The following is a 20390-nucleotide window of genomic DNA, read 5'->3' on the forward strand; positions in this document are numbered from 1 at the left end:
CTACCACAGTGACCATAGAGAATTTATGGAGGTAATAATGTATTTAAATAGCCAATTTTGAAAAAAACTGAGCCATTGCAATGGATTAACACTCAAACCATTAATATTCAAACATATTAAGTCACTTGAAGGATTTTTTTGTGTGTATGCATATTTTGGGGTATATTCTCCTCATAATACGTGGAGAGAAGATATGCTTTACTGTTGACATTTAACACATTTTCTTTATTGCTTTTCATTTCATTGTGAGTAAAAGCATTATTTGTCCACCCAGCCTTCCTTAGGACGAATGCCATCATTTCTGTTTGCAGAAGCAACCAAAAATTAAAGGAAATATTTTAGATGTCAACATTAAATGTCAAAAACTGATTTTAAGTAATTAGTAATACCCTGGCACATATGCATTTTATTCAGAAAATTCCTGTTAAAAATATTCATCGGGGGATATTCAAATTTATTATGTAGAACAACATGGCATTAACGTGCTGGCTTCTATTTAATGCTTTGGTTCATAGCAACAAAGATACCAATGGGAAATCATTAAACAAATATGAGATTTTTTTGCAGCATAATGGGTCTATGTTTGGTATCACTCGAAAAAAGAAGAAACCCCTCACCGAGCTCAAACTGGCAGAAAAAAAATGCAGTGATCAGACAAAGTACAGCAACATTATAAATGTTAACAGATTCCAGAAAGTGATTTTATGTTAATTCCAGTGTTAAGGCTGTCCGGGGCTGCAGAAGGGAGCGAGGGGCTGCGGGAGGAGATGCACGGTGCCTGCAGGGAGCACAAAGGGCTGCCCTTGCTGGGGGGTGGGGGGCACTTTTATTAATTATATTTCCTTTAGAGCCCTAACAATAACATGTCAGTAATGCACACATTCTGTACTTAATTGACGTTAATGATTTGGCCGGCCGGAGCCTCCCCGCGCCGTGAGAATCGCGTTGGCCCCGCGTTCCTCAGCCCGCGCCGCAGCCCCAATTAACTCAATGAGGAGCGTGGGGCCGCCAGCATCTCCTGTCGAGCATCCCCCGGGCTCCCACATCCCCCGGATCCCGAGCATCCCCCGGGCTCCCACATCCCCCGGCCGCCGAGCATCCCCCGCCATGCCCAGGGCTCCCACCTGCCTGCCCTCCCCCGGGCAGCCCTGCACAAAGGGACATTCACGCAGCACCCCAGCAGTGACCGACAGCACGCACGGCCACCCTGCCTGGTGGCAGCTCCTCTGGCTCCCCTCTGACACCACAGCCAGGGGAAGTCTGGGGTTTCTCTCTCATGCAGGTGAGCAGCAGCTCCCACAGCCATCCATCCCAAAAAACCCAGCCGTCACCAAAGGGCCCAGCTGTCCCCAAAGGGCCCGGCCAAACCAAAGGGCCCGGCCAAACCAAAGGGCCTGGCCGTCCACCCTCAGGCTCTCAGCCAAGTCAGACACACGGTTCCAGCAGGGAAGTGATGCCTCTCAAAGCAGTCCCTGCCTGCATTGCTGTAGTAATTTCACCTGTGGTGCCACTCAGACAGCTCAGGGTCCCCCGGATTCCCTGGTTTACATCTCTGGATCAACCCTTTCTGTGACAGCAGCCCATGGAAGGGTGGTTTGTCTGTAGGCAGGCAGCTGGGGTGAAAGCCCAATGGGTAGCAGCAGGATCCAAACCCACTGCAGCAGCTGGCACTTCCAGAGCTTTTGCCAGTCCTTGGGAATGGCAGGAGAAGCCTGGAGTCCTGCCACAGTCCAGGAGCACGTGGAAGTTACAGCAACAGCAGCACCGGGTTGCTCTGGGCAGATGCAGGATAGCCTCCTGCTGTGCTGCACCAGTGCATGCCCTGCATCCTCCCAGCACAATGGCATGCAAGGAACTCATGCAAATTCCTCCATGAGGGCCAGTAACAGACCTGTTTTTGTGTATAGCATTTCCTCCCACCTTGGGGCTGCTCTTAGGCTCATCCCACTTCAGTGCCAGATGAGCATCACACCTGCCAGTGATACAGCCCCAGTTCCTTCTTCTTCCCATCTTGATCCTGCCAGCACAGAGCCTCCACCATCACTCCTCCAGGCTGTGGCCAAGCACAGAGAACAGTGGCTGAGCCTGTGCTGCTCCTTCACAGAGCATCAGTAGCTTGTCTGACTCCTTTTTCTTCTTACCTCCATTAGCAGAAGTCAGATCTTCTTTAAGTTGTCCAATGGAGGAAGCCAAGAGACAAGGGAAGTGGGGAGAGGAACCACAAAAAAACCCCATGAGTCAAGATTTGGTAGAAAATCAAGTTAAAAAAACCAACCAACCCAGTCACTGCAAGCAAATACCATCCCCTGTTTAGGGGTTTCTAGAGCAGCCATCCCACAAGCAGCACCTCTCCCACTCCCAGCAGAACAGGGTGGCCCAGGCAGCAAAACATCCAACAAATTGTTCTGTTGCCACTTCTCAGGGGAAAACATTTGCTTAAAACCAGTGAGATGAATTTGGAGTGATCTATAGGGCACTTTGTTATGTTAATGACTGTTACCAACTGTCTGTTCTTTATATTAAAGTGTTGACTCATTGTCAGTTGGGGCGAGACAAGACAGCTTGCTTGTGCCTTGCAGTCCTTTTGCACTCACCCAAACTACTCATGTGAAGACACTTTAATATGAAGAGACACTGTCTGTGGCTATTATTAATCTCCTGACTGAAGCCCAGAATACTAATAACACCATGCAGGATCAGCTAACCTTTCCTCAGAGCATTCTTCATTCTGCAGGATTTTGGCCAAAACGAAAACATTTTTCTCTGCTCTCACGATGCTGACAACCAGACTTCCCAATCAGAGATGGAAAAAGGTTTTCATTTGCCCTCTCCTGTGCTCAAATAACATCCTCATCATCATCATTCTGGCAGAGGTAAGAGGGGTGCCTCCTGCAAGCCCAGAAACATCAGCTTTACCCACATCAGACAGCAGCATTTGGCAGGTCTGGCTGAGGTGAGAAAACAACTTGTTTATTCTCAGACTGATCTTAAACCCAAGTGTAACAACCACACCTCACTGTGAGCTGCACAGTCCAAAAATGACATTGGCAGCTGGTAAGAACTAGAAGATGGATTATGGGGTGAAAAGATAAAGGTTCTTTTTTAAGTCTTGTAATGGTCAATAACTCTTGACACATAGAAAAATTGGGCTGAGGTGCAGAGGCTGGTGTCCTGATAGAGTGCCCCCCTCAAAAATAATCCAAACATCTTGCACAGAACTGCAAAACAAAGCACCATATTACTCTTCTCCATCTGATGCTGCTGCTCTGGGATCCAATCCAAGACAGCTCAAACCATTTATCCTGGCTGCACACAGAGCACACCATAGGTGAGTTTGTGTAACTGGAGTCTGAACACGATAACCTGAGCAAGTCACAGCTGTCCCTACTTCTCCTTTTGCCTTGGGAGGAGCCCAAACACATTCCTACACAGTTTCATTTTCACTCTCTTCTTTCCAGCCAAGCCACTTATTTTTAGTTGTATGTGAGGCCTCTTCCATCCATACTTAAGAAAAAAGCAACAGTCCTAGACCCAGAGCAGTTCTGCTCCCTGCTCATGCACAGCAGCCACTCTCACCCTGTCAGCTTTAGAGGACTTCCCATCCTTGTGGCACCAACAGCTTCTTTCTAGAAACACACATCTGTACAGAAGTTACTTTGGGCTCCTGACTCTACTGAAATAAAGGAATCTGCCCCCCAAAGGAAGAAAATAGACCCAGCTCTGCTTTTAGCACCAGGAAAAACAGCCACCCCACATACATGATAACTGCATGATTTTCCAGAAAATGTTTAGGCTTGTTGCTTTTCTCTGTCAGGAAAATTGCTTAGCTCTTGATTAAACCCTTTATTTCATTTCCAAGGAATGCTACTGTATACAGTTTGTGAGAGACCCAAACATTTGATGCTTTGATGTTGCCTTTATGGTATAAAAGTATAATATATGTGACCAAATACTGAGTTTTAAATGAATAGTGACCACTTGTAGTACTGCCAGAAAGACATTAAGTGCATTCAGATTTACAGAAGCATTTCCCCTCTCCAGCCACTGTCTATAAACAAAGTAACTTCTCTTTTTTCAGTAGTCATGGGAATTTAAGAAACAACAAAACTCTTACTTCTTTAGCCAAGGCAGAAGTTAACATTTGAGACTCATAACAGCACAGGCTGATAAAGGAAATCTTTTCCCCTCAAATAAAGACAGTTCTTGTCAGGCACCTGCTCTCCTCCACCCCAGGAGCAGGGCTGGGCACATCTGACAGAGAGGCACCAGGTGGGAGAAGCTCCACACAATTTTTCCTCATATCCCAGGCAAACATATATGCTGAGGCAAACATTTAGGCTTTCATATTTTTCCTCCTTGAATATTATTGCCATCATGCTGAAAATTTAAAAAAAAATCAGTGTATTATAAAAACATTTGCTTTCTTACTATATGAGTTACATGAGAATATGTTTGGCTTGGTAAAACAAACCCAGTTTACAAGTAGATTTCCACCTCCAGTAGACATTCTGTTTCCCTGCATTGGCAGCATCTGTAGGACCAAAGCCCCTGGGATCAGAAAGGTTTTCCTTTCTTCCCTGATAGCCATCTCATCTAATTTGCCCTTTAAATACACTAGTGTGTGGAGTTTTGAAATCCCTGGTTTTATTCTGCCTACAAAGAATACTTTATTTTTCTAATGTGAAACTCACCTTTAACAGAAATAAAAAGCTTCATATACAAACCTACCCCTTCTGTTTAACATAAACTTCTTATTTCAAGAGATTGAAAGGAGATAGCTCACATAGCATTACAATATTCTGCAGTCTTAGTTAAACGTTTGATTATATATAAGTTGTGGCAATAGTGGACTACTCAAAATTTGAGAGAAACACGTTTTGTACTTTAAAGCTGGTTTGCAGATAGTGTGGCTGAAAGAGCACAGGATCATCATCAAAATATTCACTGTTCATCAGCCCAAGCCAAGTGGGTGCTCTGCTGCAGGTTTAACTTCAAAGCAGAGAAGTGTCACAAATTGCTATAACAAGAAGAAATGGACATGAAAGTCTGCTCATATTTGTACATATTTTTCTTCTGCCATCTCACAGACACACAAAAAATAAAATACAACGCCAAAGCTCTCAGTTTGCCCACCTTGACTGGCCACCCCATGGCTGAGGCAAGGGCAGGACGACCAGAAGGGGAAGAGCCCTGCTGCTTCCTGCCACAGGCAGCACAGGACAGAGCTACATCCCCTATTTCAAATGCCAAACCTGAACAGAGACCACAGAGTCCAGGCCAAGCTGTTCTTAATCCCCAACAAATTCAAGGCTAGACAAAGCTAACTTGTGTTATTTCACAGCATGTGCCAGTGTCACTCTTTTTTGATGGTAGAAACTTGTGGAAGATGGGGTAAGAATAATCTGGTGTGTTAAATGTTGATAAATACCCAGAAGCAGCAGTTTTCTGAATTTCCAGAACAGAAGGTTCATGCCAACAAACAAGGGGCAGTGGGTACATCCAATGTCAACCTGCATGCACACTCACCTGCCCCCTGCTGCACTGCACACTGACCCCCAACTGCTCCACAAGGCTTTACCTTGCAGGTGTTACTCCAAATAAAGCCTGGAACAAAGCCCATTGGAGGTTATGGCAACTCCCAAGCTGAGGTTCAGGTTCCCTGACACTTCCCTTCAGGAGTGGATGCTGCTGTGAGCCTCAAACACTGGCACTGAGGTCTGAGCTGCCAGCCTGGCTGCAGAAGAGTGTCCCACCCTGGCAGCCTCCTGCACTCAGGCTGCTGTGCTGAGCTGTGTGGGCAGCAAACAGCACCAGGAACAGACAGAACCCTGAGCCAGGCCTGAGGGCTGGTTCTTGCCTCCACCTTGTGCAAGCAGGGATGTAATAAACCCCTTGTGTTGTGATTCCTGAGAACCAAGAGGAGATGCTGACCTGAGACCTAGAAATAGAACCAGAGAAACCACTCTCCTGCTTTAGGGCAGACAAGCTATGCACAGCTATTTCTGTGAACTATTTATACCAATAACTATTTCTGTAAGGTACCTACAGCATTCACAGGAGCTGAACATCTGGCTGGCTCAGTGGGGACCACCATGCCTCCATCCTTTCTGCTCATCACCAGCCCTGCTCCCCTCCACCCCAGCTCAAACTGCAGCCCCAGCTCACTCATTTGGGGCTGTTTCCTTCAATACACCCACAGCAACCCCCAACTTCCAATTTCACAGTAGCAGTAATGCAAAATTAGCACTGGATTCATTTCTGTTGTTCAGTTTCTCTGATGCCCCCAGCTTTCAGACCAAGGTGAGGGTTTGATGCATTGTTATGACAAACCCTTCAGGAGGAGAAGATAATCATGCACCACCTGGGTTACTGCAAATTCAATTTACTTTGCAGCATGCTTTATGCTGGTCTGGAGCTATTAAGGAGAGGTAGTTTCCAGTTGAGGAGTGTGCAGCACTGCACAGCTAAATGGCTTTGTCAGGCTGGCCCAGTGCTGCCCTCCTGCATCACCCTGGGGCTGTTATCCCCTGGAGGCCTCGCCCAATCTCTTGAGGTAACACACCTGAGGTCAGAGACTGCAGGAATGTAATATTTGGTATTAGGCCATCTTCTTTGCACAAACTTCAGCCCAAACATCTCAAACTTATTTCTCTTACCTAGCCAGGCAGAGCTTACTTCCCCACCAGACTGGGCCAGGATCAAAATTCAGAATAAAATCCACAAGCAGAGAAAAAGGGAGGAATATCCCTCTTAGAGGCGGTTGTCTTTTTTCTAATAGGGACACCTATGTTCCTTAAAATTACCTGTACTCTTCTTTAAAAATCTTCTTTTCCCCTTGTGGTAACCAATGAAATTTTTTTCAAGCCACCCTAGAAAGAGAGCACCAGACGGACAACACAGTATCCATGTGTAGCAATAGAAAACCAGAAACAATTCTTTTAAAAGGTGAGAAAGTAAGAAAATAGCTCTCAAGGTAAGTACCCCCAGCTGGGATGTAACAGCATTCCTACCTGGGGAGCTGCAGAGCCACCATCTCCATGCTCTGAACACGCTGCCTTCCATCAGAATAAAGGAGGCTGACCTTCCACAGAACAAATGGTCAAATTAACAGGATTACCATCTGAAGCAGAGATCACATTTGGAGAGAAGCCTGTTGTCTGAACAAGTTTAATTCACAGGTGGATCAGTCCCTCAGCTCCTGGTTTCCCACACAGCCCAGAATCACATAGAACATCTACAGTCAGTCTTGCAGAGGTATTAACTTTCAGTTTAAGCTGAATATTTAACTGTGGTCAAGAGTTTATCATATCTCTAATATTGCTGCAGGATATATTCTTGAACAGTTAAATACAATCCCCATTTTTAAGAGAGCAGTTAGAAATTAAAAAATGGAATGGTGGTTTTGCTGTGAAACATCTAAATGGGACTAAGATCTGAAAATAAACACCAAAAGGCCTAGCACTGAAACATGGTTGCTGATTTAGAAATTAAATCTAGAGACTACCTTTCAGGAGGATTATTTTCCCTCATCCACTCCCATTTTGTGTTCTACATTTAAGGACAAAGCATCAAAATACATCTTGGTAAATCCTTCAATAATCAGCAAAAATTACATCCCCTTTGTCTAGGACATGCAATTCTCTGAGAAATTAAAAGGTCTCCAAACTGGCACCAGCAAACATGTTCAGCTCACATTTGCACTTGTTAACACAGAACTTATAACCATTCATTGCAAGGAAAGAAAGCCAGCAGCACCAAAGAACTTGCTTACCAATAATTACCATCAGGATTTTTATTACATTAAAGCTTTAACATTTATCAGAATACTGGGTCAGGGAAGAGGAAATAGCAGAATAACTTAAAAAATAGTAAAAAGCAGCCTTGCTGGGAACTATTGTTTAAAAAAATATCTAACCAACAACAGAATAGGAGCTCCCTGAAATATTAAATGTAGCATTTAAGTTATCTGCAGCAGGACATGAGGAACCCTGGTAGTCTCACAAAGGTTTTCAGTGTTATTGAACAGTCCTTCAAAATAAGCACCAAAAAATACACAAAAAGCAAAGAACCATTTATTTCTGTGTTCTCCTCTCCAGAACCATCAGTTTCCAGAAAATGTCCCACTAGGACCTCTGTGATTCTCAAACATTGCAAAAGTCAAAGACTTTCCTGTAACAAGGCACACACCTCTCCAGAAATAAACTCTGCACTCATGATTGTTTGTCAAACACTGTGCCAAACCCCCAATGTTTAAATGACTTTTTAGGAAGAGGTAGACTTTTCCTACTGATCACCTCAGGGTAACAATCCAGACAACCTGATTCAAGAATATCCCAGTAAGCTGATCATTACAGAGTGTTAATTCCCCATGTATTGTCATGTCTATTATCCCCTCCCCAGCCTCCTGCACCTGGCTAGAGGAAATCCAAGTAGCCCAACATGACAATTTTACCTTAGTATCCAAATAAAAAGTTTCCATGGATAAGCCAATAGTGGTAAATAAATAAAGCAATAGTTTCTACACTATTCATCCCCAACTCCCACACTTATTAATGGTCACAGTCTGAAAAACCTTAACTGATCATAGTTAAAAGAAATATAGAAATATACATAAAACCAGCTGTCTTAGACAGCATTTTTATTAAAAATGAATACACAGAGACATAGCAGCTTTTACAATAAAGAGTTTTTTAAAAGGCATCAAGTTGTAAGCCAACCATTCAAAAAAGAGGCTTTGAAATGTTGTCTCCCACAGCACTTTTTGCCCATTTGTCAACAAGGGAGAGAAATCTGCAGATTACCCAAAGGACAAACAGGCACAGTAACTAATTTAAACTTCAAGCCCTTTTTCTGAACAGTTGATCAAGCATCACCCTCCGTAGCAGCATCTGGAGCACACTTCAGTGTTCTTTCAAGTGGCTGGTGTACTTGATCCATTTCTTTAAAATATTTTAACATTCAATAAAACTATTTCAAATAGAAAAACTTTTGTCAGATGAAAGTAAGGTTTCCTTTTCAGATTCCATGAAAGCTTATGAACTTCACTGGCAGCATTTCTGTAATGGAGCAGGAGCCAAAACCAGCAGAACAGGCACTTGAGCAAAACTGTCCACCAACAGTTCCTAAAGTCAGATTGATTGCAGTCCAGAAGACAGTTTCTTACTACTTTGTGGTGGTGTAAGAACACCAGTGGGGAAAGGTGAAGTCCTATTTTGCTCAGCCAATATGGCTTGTTTTGCTTGAGCTCTGTCCTGAAAGCACATGAAAAAGAGGAAAGAAAAAAAAAAATCTTTATTTTGGTGTGTTTATGCAACAGATCATGAGAATTCAGTGTTTTAGAATCTGATACTGTTAATCTGGAACTGCATTGCATATCCACATCTAACTGTCCTAACAGTAACTGATAAATCACATGGTTCACAGTAGTTACTTGTAGTACAACTCAGAGATCAGCACTAGCTTTTGGAATCTGATGATTAAGCATTAGGCGTTGATAACGCACAAGCACCCCTGTACCTTCAAGAAAGCAAAACAGAGAAACAATTGAGCAGGAAGAACTTGAACTTCTACTTAGAATTCAATAACCTAAAGAGAAAAACTAACCCAAATAGCTTAAACCACAATTCTTTGAACAAGATTTTGATCCTCTGCAAGTTTCTCACACTAAAAACCACTCTTGCTCCACTGCTTGTCAGTGACCACTGTCACGTAACAATCCCACCACATCAGTCTCAAGTGATCAATCTTTGTTTTTCTCCAGATCAGACAAGACTGTATCAGTGGTATTTCCTAGAGAGAAAGGTCTAACACATGGTATTTGAAGTACCCCAAAGAACAGAGAAATGCTTCTGATTTCTAGGGTAATTATATGCTTTTGATACAAGAGGCTGAAGGCACATCTTCTTAAATCATCTTTGAACAAAATACTGAACAAGTCAGTCCCAAGAAAAGTCTTTGTCTCAAGAATTTTGTATCTGGACTACAACCTTATATCTTATCACCTAAATACCCTCAGTCTCAATCTGCTCATGCTTCTCTTAAGTTGACTGTATGTTCAAGCCAAAGAAGCAACACTTCAGAGATTCCACAGACAGCTTTTTGGCTTCATTTGCACATACATACCAGCAAATCAAAGCTGTTGATGTGTGTCTGTATATTGTGCAAATCTTCAGGAGCTATCCCGCTAAAGTGTTTGAGTTTGGAGCTTCCTACTTCCCTCAGAGCCATGGCAAACGGGACCATCCATTTCACACAGTCCTCTATCTCACAGAACTCATAACCTGCAACACAAGGCACACTTATCTGCCTGAATCAAGACATAATATTTGTCAACACACAAGATTTAAGTTTATAAATGCCAATACCTGAAACTTTCTGCATCAGCTCAGATGAGGAGAAGTGATACAAAGCAGAAGCTGCAAGTATTCCATAGGTATATTCCAAGCAGCCAATATCCAGCACACAGAGATCCAAGAGCTGAAAGACAACAGATGTTGAGTAAGCCTGACAGAAAACCACTTTTCCAGGTAAAACAGCATTTGAAGGAAATGAGTCTCACCTCTGTTATTTGTACAAATATCTGCTGTGGATATTGTGGCAGCATTACTTCATAAAGATCATTTAAATATGCAACTTGCAGGTAAATGTTTAGCCACGATACAACTGTCAGTGGATTTAAGTTCCAATTAAGAGCCTGAAAGAACAGACAGACACAAGATTTCAGTGCAATTTAAGTTCCTAACTTAAACCATGCAAGATGGTTAAACAATCACAAGTTTTAATCCCAGCTGGTTAAGGCATCTTTAGAACATGCAAATCAAATACTCTCTTGTAGCTCTTCCTATGGATACAGTCAGGGAACAGATTTTTTTAATACACACTTATTGTGTGGGTTAAAGGTGGATGCTTTAGATCACTTGTTACCTAAAGAAAACACTGCTTTCTAATTAGTAAGATAAACTTTGCCTCTTTAGCAGCACCTAAGATTAACTGAGAAGCTCTGCTTTTAGTCTGATTGTGCTATACATTTCTAAAAACGAATTCCACTTGTAAATATTACCTTCATAATGATCAATTCCATACTGATAATTTCATCTTCTGTACAGGCTCCATCTGTAACATAGGCAAACTGGTGCAACTTTGGTGGATAAATCTCCTGAAAGATAAGGGATCAAGTATTTAATCTGTGGAATAGGATGCAACTAGTTTCATGTGTTACTTTTACAAAAAGTAAAGAAATGAAGAGAACAACCACTGCTTCAGCCTGCCAAAACAGAAAGGGGAGGGGGGATAGTTCCTTACTCCCCCATTCTAAATCCTGTGTTCTCTGCCTTTAATAGACACAGATTTCTTGTCCATCATGGATGAGTACAAACCTACATTGTTTGACTACAGCACCACTGTGACTGTATCACAACTGACAAAGATTTTTTAAGCATCCTAAAGAAAAGGCCTTTTATCTCTTAAGAACAGACTGAACGTCAGTTCTTTTAAACAACTGAGAACTTAAAAAAGCACTGTGTATTTTAGTAGTTCAAATTGTTCCAGTAAATAATAGCCTAGACTATCATGCAGTAGGTACTCTATTGCAATGAAATTGCAACAAGTGGTGTCTGTATACAGCAGCCAGCCAAAAATTCACTTAACAACTGCAACTACAACTTTAGATTTATTCTAACACAGAATTCTCTAATGAGAAAACTAGATAACTTCACAGTATAATTTTACCCACTTCAAAAAAAAAAAAACAAAACAGGAATGTTGAAAACAAAAAAAAAAATCTTTGTTCTGTCTTCCATTTGAAAAAAATCATAGCAAGTAACTCCATAAAGCTTTCCACAATTTGTCCAACATCCAAGAATTGTGCTGTGTGTCCATTCACATTTTTATGGCAAGTTGAGCTGCAGACACTTACCTCAAGCTTTGCTGCTATGAACAGAGAAGTGACACCAATAAGCTGCAATAGTGTTTTTACAACATCCTGTTGTGTGGCCATAAAGCGATCAAAGAAATCTTGTGCTAAATAAAAAGTTTCTCTATGAAGTTTGTAGGCTTCACAAACCTGGACAAACAGAGATTACAAAGGTCAAGAACAGTGTTAAAAAGTCAAAACTAGGTGCTACATAGGTATCAAAAAAAACCCATAAGATAGACATAAATTTTATTTTAGCTTTCTACTTCACTGCTATTGTGAAGTAACATGTTAACTAACTGCAAGAGTTAAACAGTTTCCTTTGACACAAGATGATTGTCATTACAGTAACTTTCAAGAAAGAAAACAGATCAGAGTGAAAACCCTTCTAGGAAACGCAAGAACATGTTCCAACAATGTCAGAACATCAGTTCCTCATTTTTTGCAAAGATCCATCATTCCAACACCTCAAAAGAGAAAATTCTCACAAGCACTTTAAGAACAGGGACTATGCCACCAAGTCACCCAAAGAGTGAAACAGATTCAGACACAAGAGGAGCTGTAGCACATTGTGCATGACAGAAACAGATAAAAAGGCTGGGGGAGATGGATCTGATCTCAGAGCTAACCCACTTCCTTCTTACAGTGACTCTTTTAATTATTTGTTCAGCCTTTGTCTGCAGTGTGATCTTAAAAGCTTACCCTGTGATAGGGACAAATTGATTATTGCCCACTATCAATCTCAATGAGTAACAGAATGTATTGACAGTCTGCAAATCATCAGTTCAGTACATCATATATTCTTTAAGTTTGGTGTCATTCATTGACAAAATTTAAGATGAAGACAAGTGTCTTGAGCTAAACATGCTTCTGAAGTGCACTCATGACAGTTATTAGTGCACTTCAACAAAAGCACACTTGAGACACTCACAAGCACAGAAAAGCTTACCTCCATTAGCCAGTCTAGAAGGATGGTTCTCATCTTGGGCTGCAGCTGGGGGTGCCTTTGCATGTAGAATTTGTCTCTCACGTAGGTCTCTTCTTTGTTTATCATGTTTTTCCATACATCATCCTTGTTTGCCCAGCTAAAAGAGATCTATGTTCAGTTTTGGCTCACGAGACAGGAGGAAGGCAGAGCAGCAGCAGCCCAGCACACTCACCCTAGAGCTGGCAGTGGGGTAGCTCTGGTGGGAACAACGCTCAGGTGGATAAAGCGCGAGTAATCGACACGGACGGGATCGTCGTCTTTGTCTGGAGTGGGAATCAGCATGTGGGCGTGCTCGTGGATGTTAGTCCAGGACTTCTGTCAAACCAAATACCACATTTCACACTGGGCTTTTTAAAGGAATCATTTTAGCTGTAGAGAGACAGTACTCATAACTTCTGCCACAATTTCTTGCCAGTGTCCTATCTCTGAACTGCACAGAATCACAGAGCGGTAGAGGCTGGAAGGCACCTCTAGGTGTTTCCATCAAGCTCCCTGCTCACACAGGGCCACCAATGGCCACCTGCCCAGGACCATGACCAGAAGGCTTTAGAGTATCTTCAAGGATGGAGACTCCAGAACTGTTTTGGACAACTTGCGCCATGTTTGCCTGGCCTCACAGTAAAAATTGTTCCAAGATATTAACAGGAAACCTCTTCTGCTTCAGTTTGTGTCCATCTCCCCTTGTCCCATCCCACTAAGAAGAGTTTAGCTCCATCTTCTTTACATCTTCCCTTCAAATAGTTATAAACAACTGACACAAATCACCAGAGACCTTTCTCCAGGCTAAACAGCCCCAGCTTCCTCAGCCTTTCCTTATCAGCAAGATGCTTGGGTTCCTGAATTACCTCGATCGACCTTTCTGGACTCTTTCTTCTATGCTCAAGCCTCTTTTTTACTGGGGAGCCCACAGCTGGACACAACACTACAGATGTGGCCTCACCTGGGCTGAGTAGAGAGGGTAGAGAAGGCAGAGAAAGCTTGGAACTAAAGCCGAAGAACATCCACCCTGCTCTTTGAAAGACCACAAGTGTTTCATGGAAGGATATCCAAGTCAGAACCTCCTACTCTCACACTGTGTTTTGTTTTGACCAAAAATATACTTGCCCTCAAGTAAAGAACAAGCAGATGGAACTCAAAGACCCAAATATGAGGTCAGGATTTCTGGTCAGGAATATGTAGATAATATGCCTTGAAACCATGCTTTCATGCAAAGCATCTCAGATGATGAACACAGCAAAATAGTTTGTAGGATTTTGTACCCATTCGTTTAGCAGAGTTTAGATAAAAACCCCAAAGCACTTATGACCCAATTTTCAGAATATAGCCAAGAACATGTTAAGCAATTGCTACTTAACTATCAAGCTCATAACTTTATATGTCAAATTCTGCCATGGTCTGCAAACATCAGCTATCCAAAACTTCACCTGGCATGTCCTTTCAACCTTTATTTGGACCAGAAATCTAGGTTTACTCTTCTACCATCTAACTCTTAAATAGGATCTTGTATACTTCACACAGTGCCCCAGGAAAACACTACTTGATTTGCAGCAGAATACAAAGCCAGCACCAAGTCATCATGCCCAAGCAAATTAAAATTTGGCATTTCTGTTTAATAATGAAGTCAGCCATCTTGCTGCAAATTCATGAGTTCTGCACCACTAAAAGGACAGAACTCCCTAATAGATTTCTAATATGATAAACAAAAAATAAATTAAAAGCAAGTTCAGAAGAATCATTAGGTGCTATCAAGTAAAACACTATGTGAAACTCTGCCTCTTGCAAAAAAGCTTCCACAGCTGATTTTTGCCATCTTTCTTACATATGACATCACTTTCCAGCAAAATGGCTCCTTCCTGCACTAGTTTCACAAACAGAAACCACTGACTTGATGAAACCAAAACCACATTTCACAGTTCTCTCACAGCTAAGACTGCTTTGCACTTTGAATTACTGACACATAGATCAAGTCTTTTTTCTTCTTGGGAGTTCTACATGCAAATACAGCATAGCTACATACCCAGCCATGCCAGGATTCAATTTGGGTGGGAAGGAGGCAAAATAAGGGAACAGTATCCTTATCTTAAAAATTACAGACTCCTTACAAACTGAAAGTTCAAATGAAAACATCGCATCAGCATTGCTTAAAGTTAATTTTTGTCCTTCCTCAAAACTAGACTTTAGTCACACTTTGTTCTCCAAACTGCACAGCAAGCCCAGCTGCCAACAGCCTTTGGAGAAGTGCTGTCTTATCAGTTAATCAGCAAACAGAAAAGCAGTAGATTATACAGTATCTATTTAAAGGTGCCTACTACACCAGCAGCTTCTGAAGGACGAGAGACTTGCTCACAAAGCTCTCAAAGCAGACGCATCACATGCAACAATACTAAAGATATTTCACCAGCCTCAATTTTCTATAAGGCAAAATAGAAAAACTTTGAAATCAAAGTTCAAGAGCCTCTTAGGTGTTTTGAAAAGAAGGGAAAACAAAGTTTTTGACAACATTATGTCACTTAACAAGACACTGGGGAAAATGATGTGAGCAACACTACAAGTACACAGCTCAGCAAGAGACAAGAATGAAACTAATGTGCCAGGGCCTCAAAGGAAAACAGCCTATGGGGAAGGAGACAGGAATTAATTAGTGTGGGTGAGGGAGCACCATAACTCTGGCACAGATTTTGGTGGAGAGAATGAGCATATCAATCAGGCTCTTGAGTCTTTAAAGCAGATTTAGCAAGACACTCAATCGAAAGCAAGAAACACTACCAAGAAACTGCATTACCTCACACTGCAACTGTAAGGAAATAGGAGCCACTACTGAAAAAAAGAACAGTTTAAGGTGGGGAGGGTATGAGGAAACCATGAAGAACTTCCTTTGGGCTTGCACAGAGCTAATCCAAAAATAGAGACCTGTCAGAAAGCAACAGATGCTATCCAGAATCTGTGCAGCCTAACAGAGGAAACACTACAGTCCTGAGCTTACTTCTGACACAAACAGGAGCTGAAGCAGCACACAAGCAAAAACATCAGTGGGGAGAACAGCCTCTTCAAACCTGTGTGGAGCCCAGCAAAAAAGCTTGGTGACTCCCACAGTAATGTTCCAGGTACAGGAGCAACTAATCAGATGCTGATCTCTATCTCAGACCTGAGAACAAAAGACAGATTGGAGAAAAAAAGCACCTGAGAAGGCTCATTAGGAGGAGAGGTACCAAGAGAGAAGGTAGGTGATAAACCCATTAGAGCACCCAAGCCCATCCAGCTCCAAACAAAGAAAACCCAGGAGTTCAGAGGTGGAGGTCTTAATAAAGCTCAAACATTAGCAGGCCTCATTTTCCTGCAGCATGTCACCATTCACTGATACACCAAATATTCATAGAAAATAATCTTTTTGAACAACATTCAGGATATAGATCAGACACAAAACAGAGCACTGGGGTTATTGGTTACAGGCCAGGCAGGGCCTTCAGCGAAGAGCACCTAAAAATACAAACTGCTGAAACACTTGTGCACTTCAATGTGAGCTAGGAGCCACCAGAATGAGCTTCCACTGACAAGCAAGGAGTGCAGCAGGAGAAAGAGAATGACACAGGACTGCATGCAAACAGCAGCATCAGAAGTTTTTCAGCATGGAAATCAATGGCAGGGGAGCAAGCCTGTTTGTCACCCTTAAAGCAGTACCTTATACCACAGACAATGGTATCACTTCCAAGTCCACAGCCTTAGTCTGACCATCAGAAATAGCAAGACCTATAATTCTAGCCACTTTTCACTCATAGGATGCATTACTTTGAAGTACTGAATTTTTCTTTGCCATCAGAAGGGAATTCCAGACTTAGCAAACAAGACAGAAAAGAGCAACTCACACTATTCAGTTGGTCCAATCCTTTTGGGATAGCATAGGAGCTTCTACTTCTTTGAAATAAGAGTCTAAATGTTCTAATCCAGATTAGAGCAAAGTAAATTCTCAACCTGTGTATAGTTTAGACTCCTTTTTTTGTGGGCTCTGTTTTGTTTTTTTTAATTGAATCTTCAAAAGTTAATCTAGATTAGTAAAAGAAACTTTATTGAGGCTATTTTCAAAACACTTCGGTGGAACACTTTGACAATGCTAAAATCAGATTCTGGAAAACATCCAGTAAGAAATTGATCAAAACTCTCTCCTGAGAGTTTACTCCACCTTTACATGTGAAAACATTAGCTAGTTTCAGCTAAAGAAACTAACTTACAGATTCCATTCTTCACTTTATATGGAGGTAACCATGCAACTTGCATCACAATTACACAGATTATTCTAATCTAGTTAGATGAATTTTGTTGTACATGGAGCCTCAGAAGTGTATTCATCCCCACACAGCAGCCAGAATTAGTATGAGAAATGCTAGCAGAATTACAGCAGTGCCAGTTCTCCAAAATCAAACAGAGAATTTATGCAATATTCTGCTGTCACAGACCTGATGATATAGCCACCCCTTCATCACATAAAGGGTAACAGCATCCTAATTAAGAACTGAGGCCTTATGTTCCACAGAAGAAAACTAATGAATTGACTATGAAGATGTCATAAAGTGGGATGTGACTCTGATATTTTGCCTTGTGGATAAACTAGTGTCAGTAAACAATTTATTTAATGCAGAAGTCATGTGGTACAGGCTGCAGTGGATTTATAGCTGCCTGCATTTTAGAACTGCCGTGTCTCCACAGAATAAGTGTCGCCCTGGCTATCATTCCAGCCTCTATACTGCTGCTGGAACCGTAAACATATTCTCATTAGTGGTCCATGGCAATTTATATCACAGAATAGCTTGTGTCACACCATAGACTGAAGAGCTGCTGCTGTGCAGCCAAATGTTAGCTTTTTTAACCAAATCTGGAACAATCTGGCTACTTTGCAACAACAAAAATACCTGATCTATGTAGGGAAACATATACAGGCATGATATTATTTATTGCTTATAGAATGAAGGGGTCAAATTCCACCAGTATCCTATAATGACCCTGAAAAATTCCCAAGAAAGATTTTTGATGCCTACTGCCTAAATTTTTTAAATTTTAGTTTACTTATCCATCCTGAAGTAACACTGAATGGCTACCAGGCCAAGAGCACAAACAAGAAGACAAAATTGGAAGTCTTTATCTGCTTTGAAAGTTGAAGGTCAACATATGCAAAAGATACTTTAAGTTTCCTTCCACTGTCTTTCTGGAAGACAGTAAAATTGGATCCCCATTGAGACTTTCTAACAAATCCTTGTTATTATGCAATAAACATGCACGAGAAGGCCTTGCTCAGTTTAAACAGAATGAATCTTCTGGTGAAGGAGAAAGCTGCAGTGAAGGACAGGCAGCTCTTCCTTGTCAGAAGTGAGAAATTAGTTTAATATACTGTGCAAAAGAAAGACAGAAGGGAAGGAGAGATCCCCTCATTAAATGCTCACCATTTGAGCCCTGCTTAATATGTTGACTGATAACTAGTGTACGCAGTTGCAACAAGCAGAGGCCATTCCAAACAATGATGCCCATCTGTTATGGTAGCACTTCAGTCTTAGAACTTCCAGCTGCCACTTTGGGTTAGATGTGCCACATTATGCACAGCCTGGCCTCCCAAACGAGGACAGGCTGCACACCCTGCCCCTGACTTCTGCACCTTCAGCATCACCCTGGGTGCAGTGACAGGGACTGAGCAGAAGTGCACATGCCAGGGAAAAAAGGGGAATGCACCTATTCCAGAACACAAGCTACTCAAGGTACAAAGGCATTATGCTTTCAATGTCACACACCACACAGCATTCAACTTTTTCAGCGGGTTCATTCCACATGCCTTGCTGAGAAAGTCAGCAATGGTCACTACCAACCTCCGCTGTAGGACTGATTTCCACAGGTAGAGTGACTTTATAGAAAAATTCCTTTGCTCTGCAGAGAAACAAAGCCTGTTTTACCACACCATGGGCAACAAGTATACCCTTCCAAATTTTAATGAGGAATTACCCTTGTCAATGGGAATAGAGCTGATCTAGGAGAAAAGGGGATGCTTTCCTCTTTCCCAGATGACAGAGAAGTAGAGACATGACTACAAGAAGAACCACCTCAAGAGATGTGCCTATCTGCATGCTTAAGGAGCACATGTACAAGGTATATAAGCACATGACTGTACTGCTGCACCTCTCCAGGTAGGTTTAAAGGCTTGACAGGTGCAGCCTTCAACTCAAGGACAGCTGAATTCATTTCAGCATTAACATAATGCTTCAGATCAACACAGGCCTTGTATCTAACAAAGGCTTCAAAACTACATATATGAACTGAATTGTTCTGCACACTCTATCATTAACCAGGGCCAAGAGCCCCCTTGCCCACTGCTATGCAGCATGTGGCAGCAGCATACCTGTTTCACCATGCTGCCATAAATAACGAGGTACTGCAAAGTAAGCGCAGGGTTAAGTGAGATTACAATATTTACACATAAAACCGATTCAATTACCTGTTTTGCGCACGGCTTTTTTCTCGTCATCTCCATTTTGGCAATTTCTTCATCAGGATCCTGTAAGAACTACAGAAAGCGACATATGATTTCCGGAGCACAAACCGCGGGCCCAGCAGCTGTTGGCCGCAGTGACACCCGCCCGTTCCCGCAGGAGCACAGCCCCGCAGGCCCACCCAGCCCCCGGCCCACCGCGTGGGGCCCGCACCCCAACAAAAGGCGGCGAGGCCGCGGGGGCCCAGCCCGGCGGTGGAGCCCAAGGGCACCGGGCCGGGCCCGCACTCACCGTGGCCACATCAGCTTTCCTCTTGCGGGCTCGCATGGCGTACTCGGCACGGGCGTCCCCCTTGGCAGGACCCTTGTCGTCCGCGCAGTCGCTGCGGAGAGAGGGGAAGCTGAGCGAGCGCCGGCCGGGGAGGCTGCCGGGGTGCCCGGCCTGCAGGGCCCCAGGCCGGGCGGGCCCGGCGCACTCACCTCTCCCGGCGCATGGCACCGTCTTGGCCGGCAGGCCGAGCCGAGCCGAGCGCGGGACGGGGCCGAGCGGGCCCGAGCCGCAGACCCCCCCACAAAGGCCGGCAGAGGCGCGCAACGGGCGGCCGGAGCGGCCCCACCGGCTCCCCCCGCCCCGCGGCCACCCACCGCCCGCTGCTCCGCCCGCGCTGCCGCTCACTCACCGCCGCACCGGCCCTCGCCGGCCGGGAGCGGGTGGTCGGCGGGTGCCGGGCCGGTGGGGCAGGGCGGGAGGCGGGCGGGTTCCGCCGGGCGCCTGCTGCCTCACGGCGCGGCCGCTCCCGTCCCTGCGCGCGGCGCGGGCCGCGCCCGGCGGGACATTTAAACGCGCGGCGGCGGCGCGGGGCCGCCTCCCGACCGCGCACGTGGGGCCGCGCGCGGGCCGGGGCGGGGCCGCCGGGGCGCGGGAGCCGCGCGGAGTCCCGCGCGCGGCAGGGGGCGGGGGCGGGGCCTGCGGATCCCGCGCGGAACGGGGCCCGAGGGGCGGGGCCGGAGGGGCGGGGCTCGGA

The 20390-nt window shown here is 43.8% G+C and overlaps 1 protein-coding gene across 3 annotated transcripts; it reads right to left on the reverse strand.

Moving 5' to 3' along the window:
* Positions 1-8611: 8611 nt before the first annotated feature.
* Positions 8612-20242, reverse strand: CCNE1 (cyclin E1). Of its 3 annotated transcripts, none has more exons than XM_059481745.1 (11): positions 20046-20242; positions 19658-19748; positions 19372-19440; positions 13072-13214; positions 12861-12996; positions 11915-12061; positions 11060-11155; positions 10559-10693; positions 10365-10476; positions 10123-10280; positions 8612-9251 (listed from the first exon to the last, which is right to left on the reverse strand). In XM_059481745.1, the coding sequence occupies exons 2-11, from the start codon at positions 19691-19693 to the stop codon at positions 9129-9131; spliced, it is 1155 nt and encodes a 384-aa protein (XP_059337728.1). In that variant the 5' UTR covers positions 19694-19748; positions 20046-20242; the 3' UTR covers positions 8612-9128. The 3 variants fall into 3 exon arrangements, with proteins under 3 accessions (XP_059337728.1, XP_059337726.1, XP_059337727.1); XM_059481743.1 differs by lacking the exon at positions 20046-20242 and adding an exon at positions 19846-20004; XM_059481744.1 differs by lacking the exon at positions 20046-20242 and adding an exon at positions 18749-18806 and having other exon boundaries at positions 19658-19724.
* Positions 20243-20390: the final 148 nt, after the last annotated feature.

The sequence above is a fragment of the Ammospiza nelsoni genome, chromosome 13, assembly GCF_027579445.1.
Source record: "Ammospiza nelsoni isolate bAmmNel1 chromosome 13, bAmmNel1.pri, whole genome shotgun sequence".
NCBI classification, from domain to species: Eukaryota; Metazoa; Chordata; class Aves; order Passeriformes; family Passerellidae; genus Ammospiza; species Ammospiza nelsoni.

Excerpts from the sequence above, each read along its gene's own strand:
- CCNE1 (XM_059481743.1), bottom strand. Across the intron at positions 13,215-19,371 it reads AAAAGCCGTGCGCAAAACAG|AAGTCCTGGACTAACATCCA; the intron begins GTAATTGAATCG and ends TTGGTTTGACAG. Across the intron at positions 11,156-11,914 it reads TCATAGCAGCAAAGCTTGAG|GAGATTTATCCACCAAAGTT; the intron begins GTAAGTGTCTGC and ends CTTATCTTTCAG.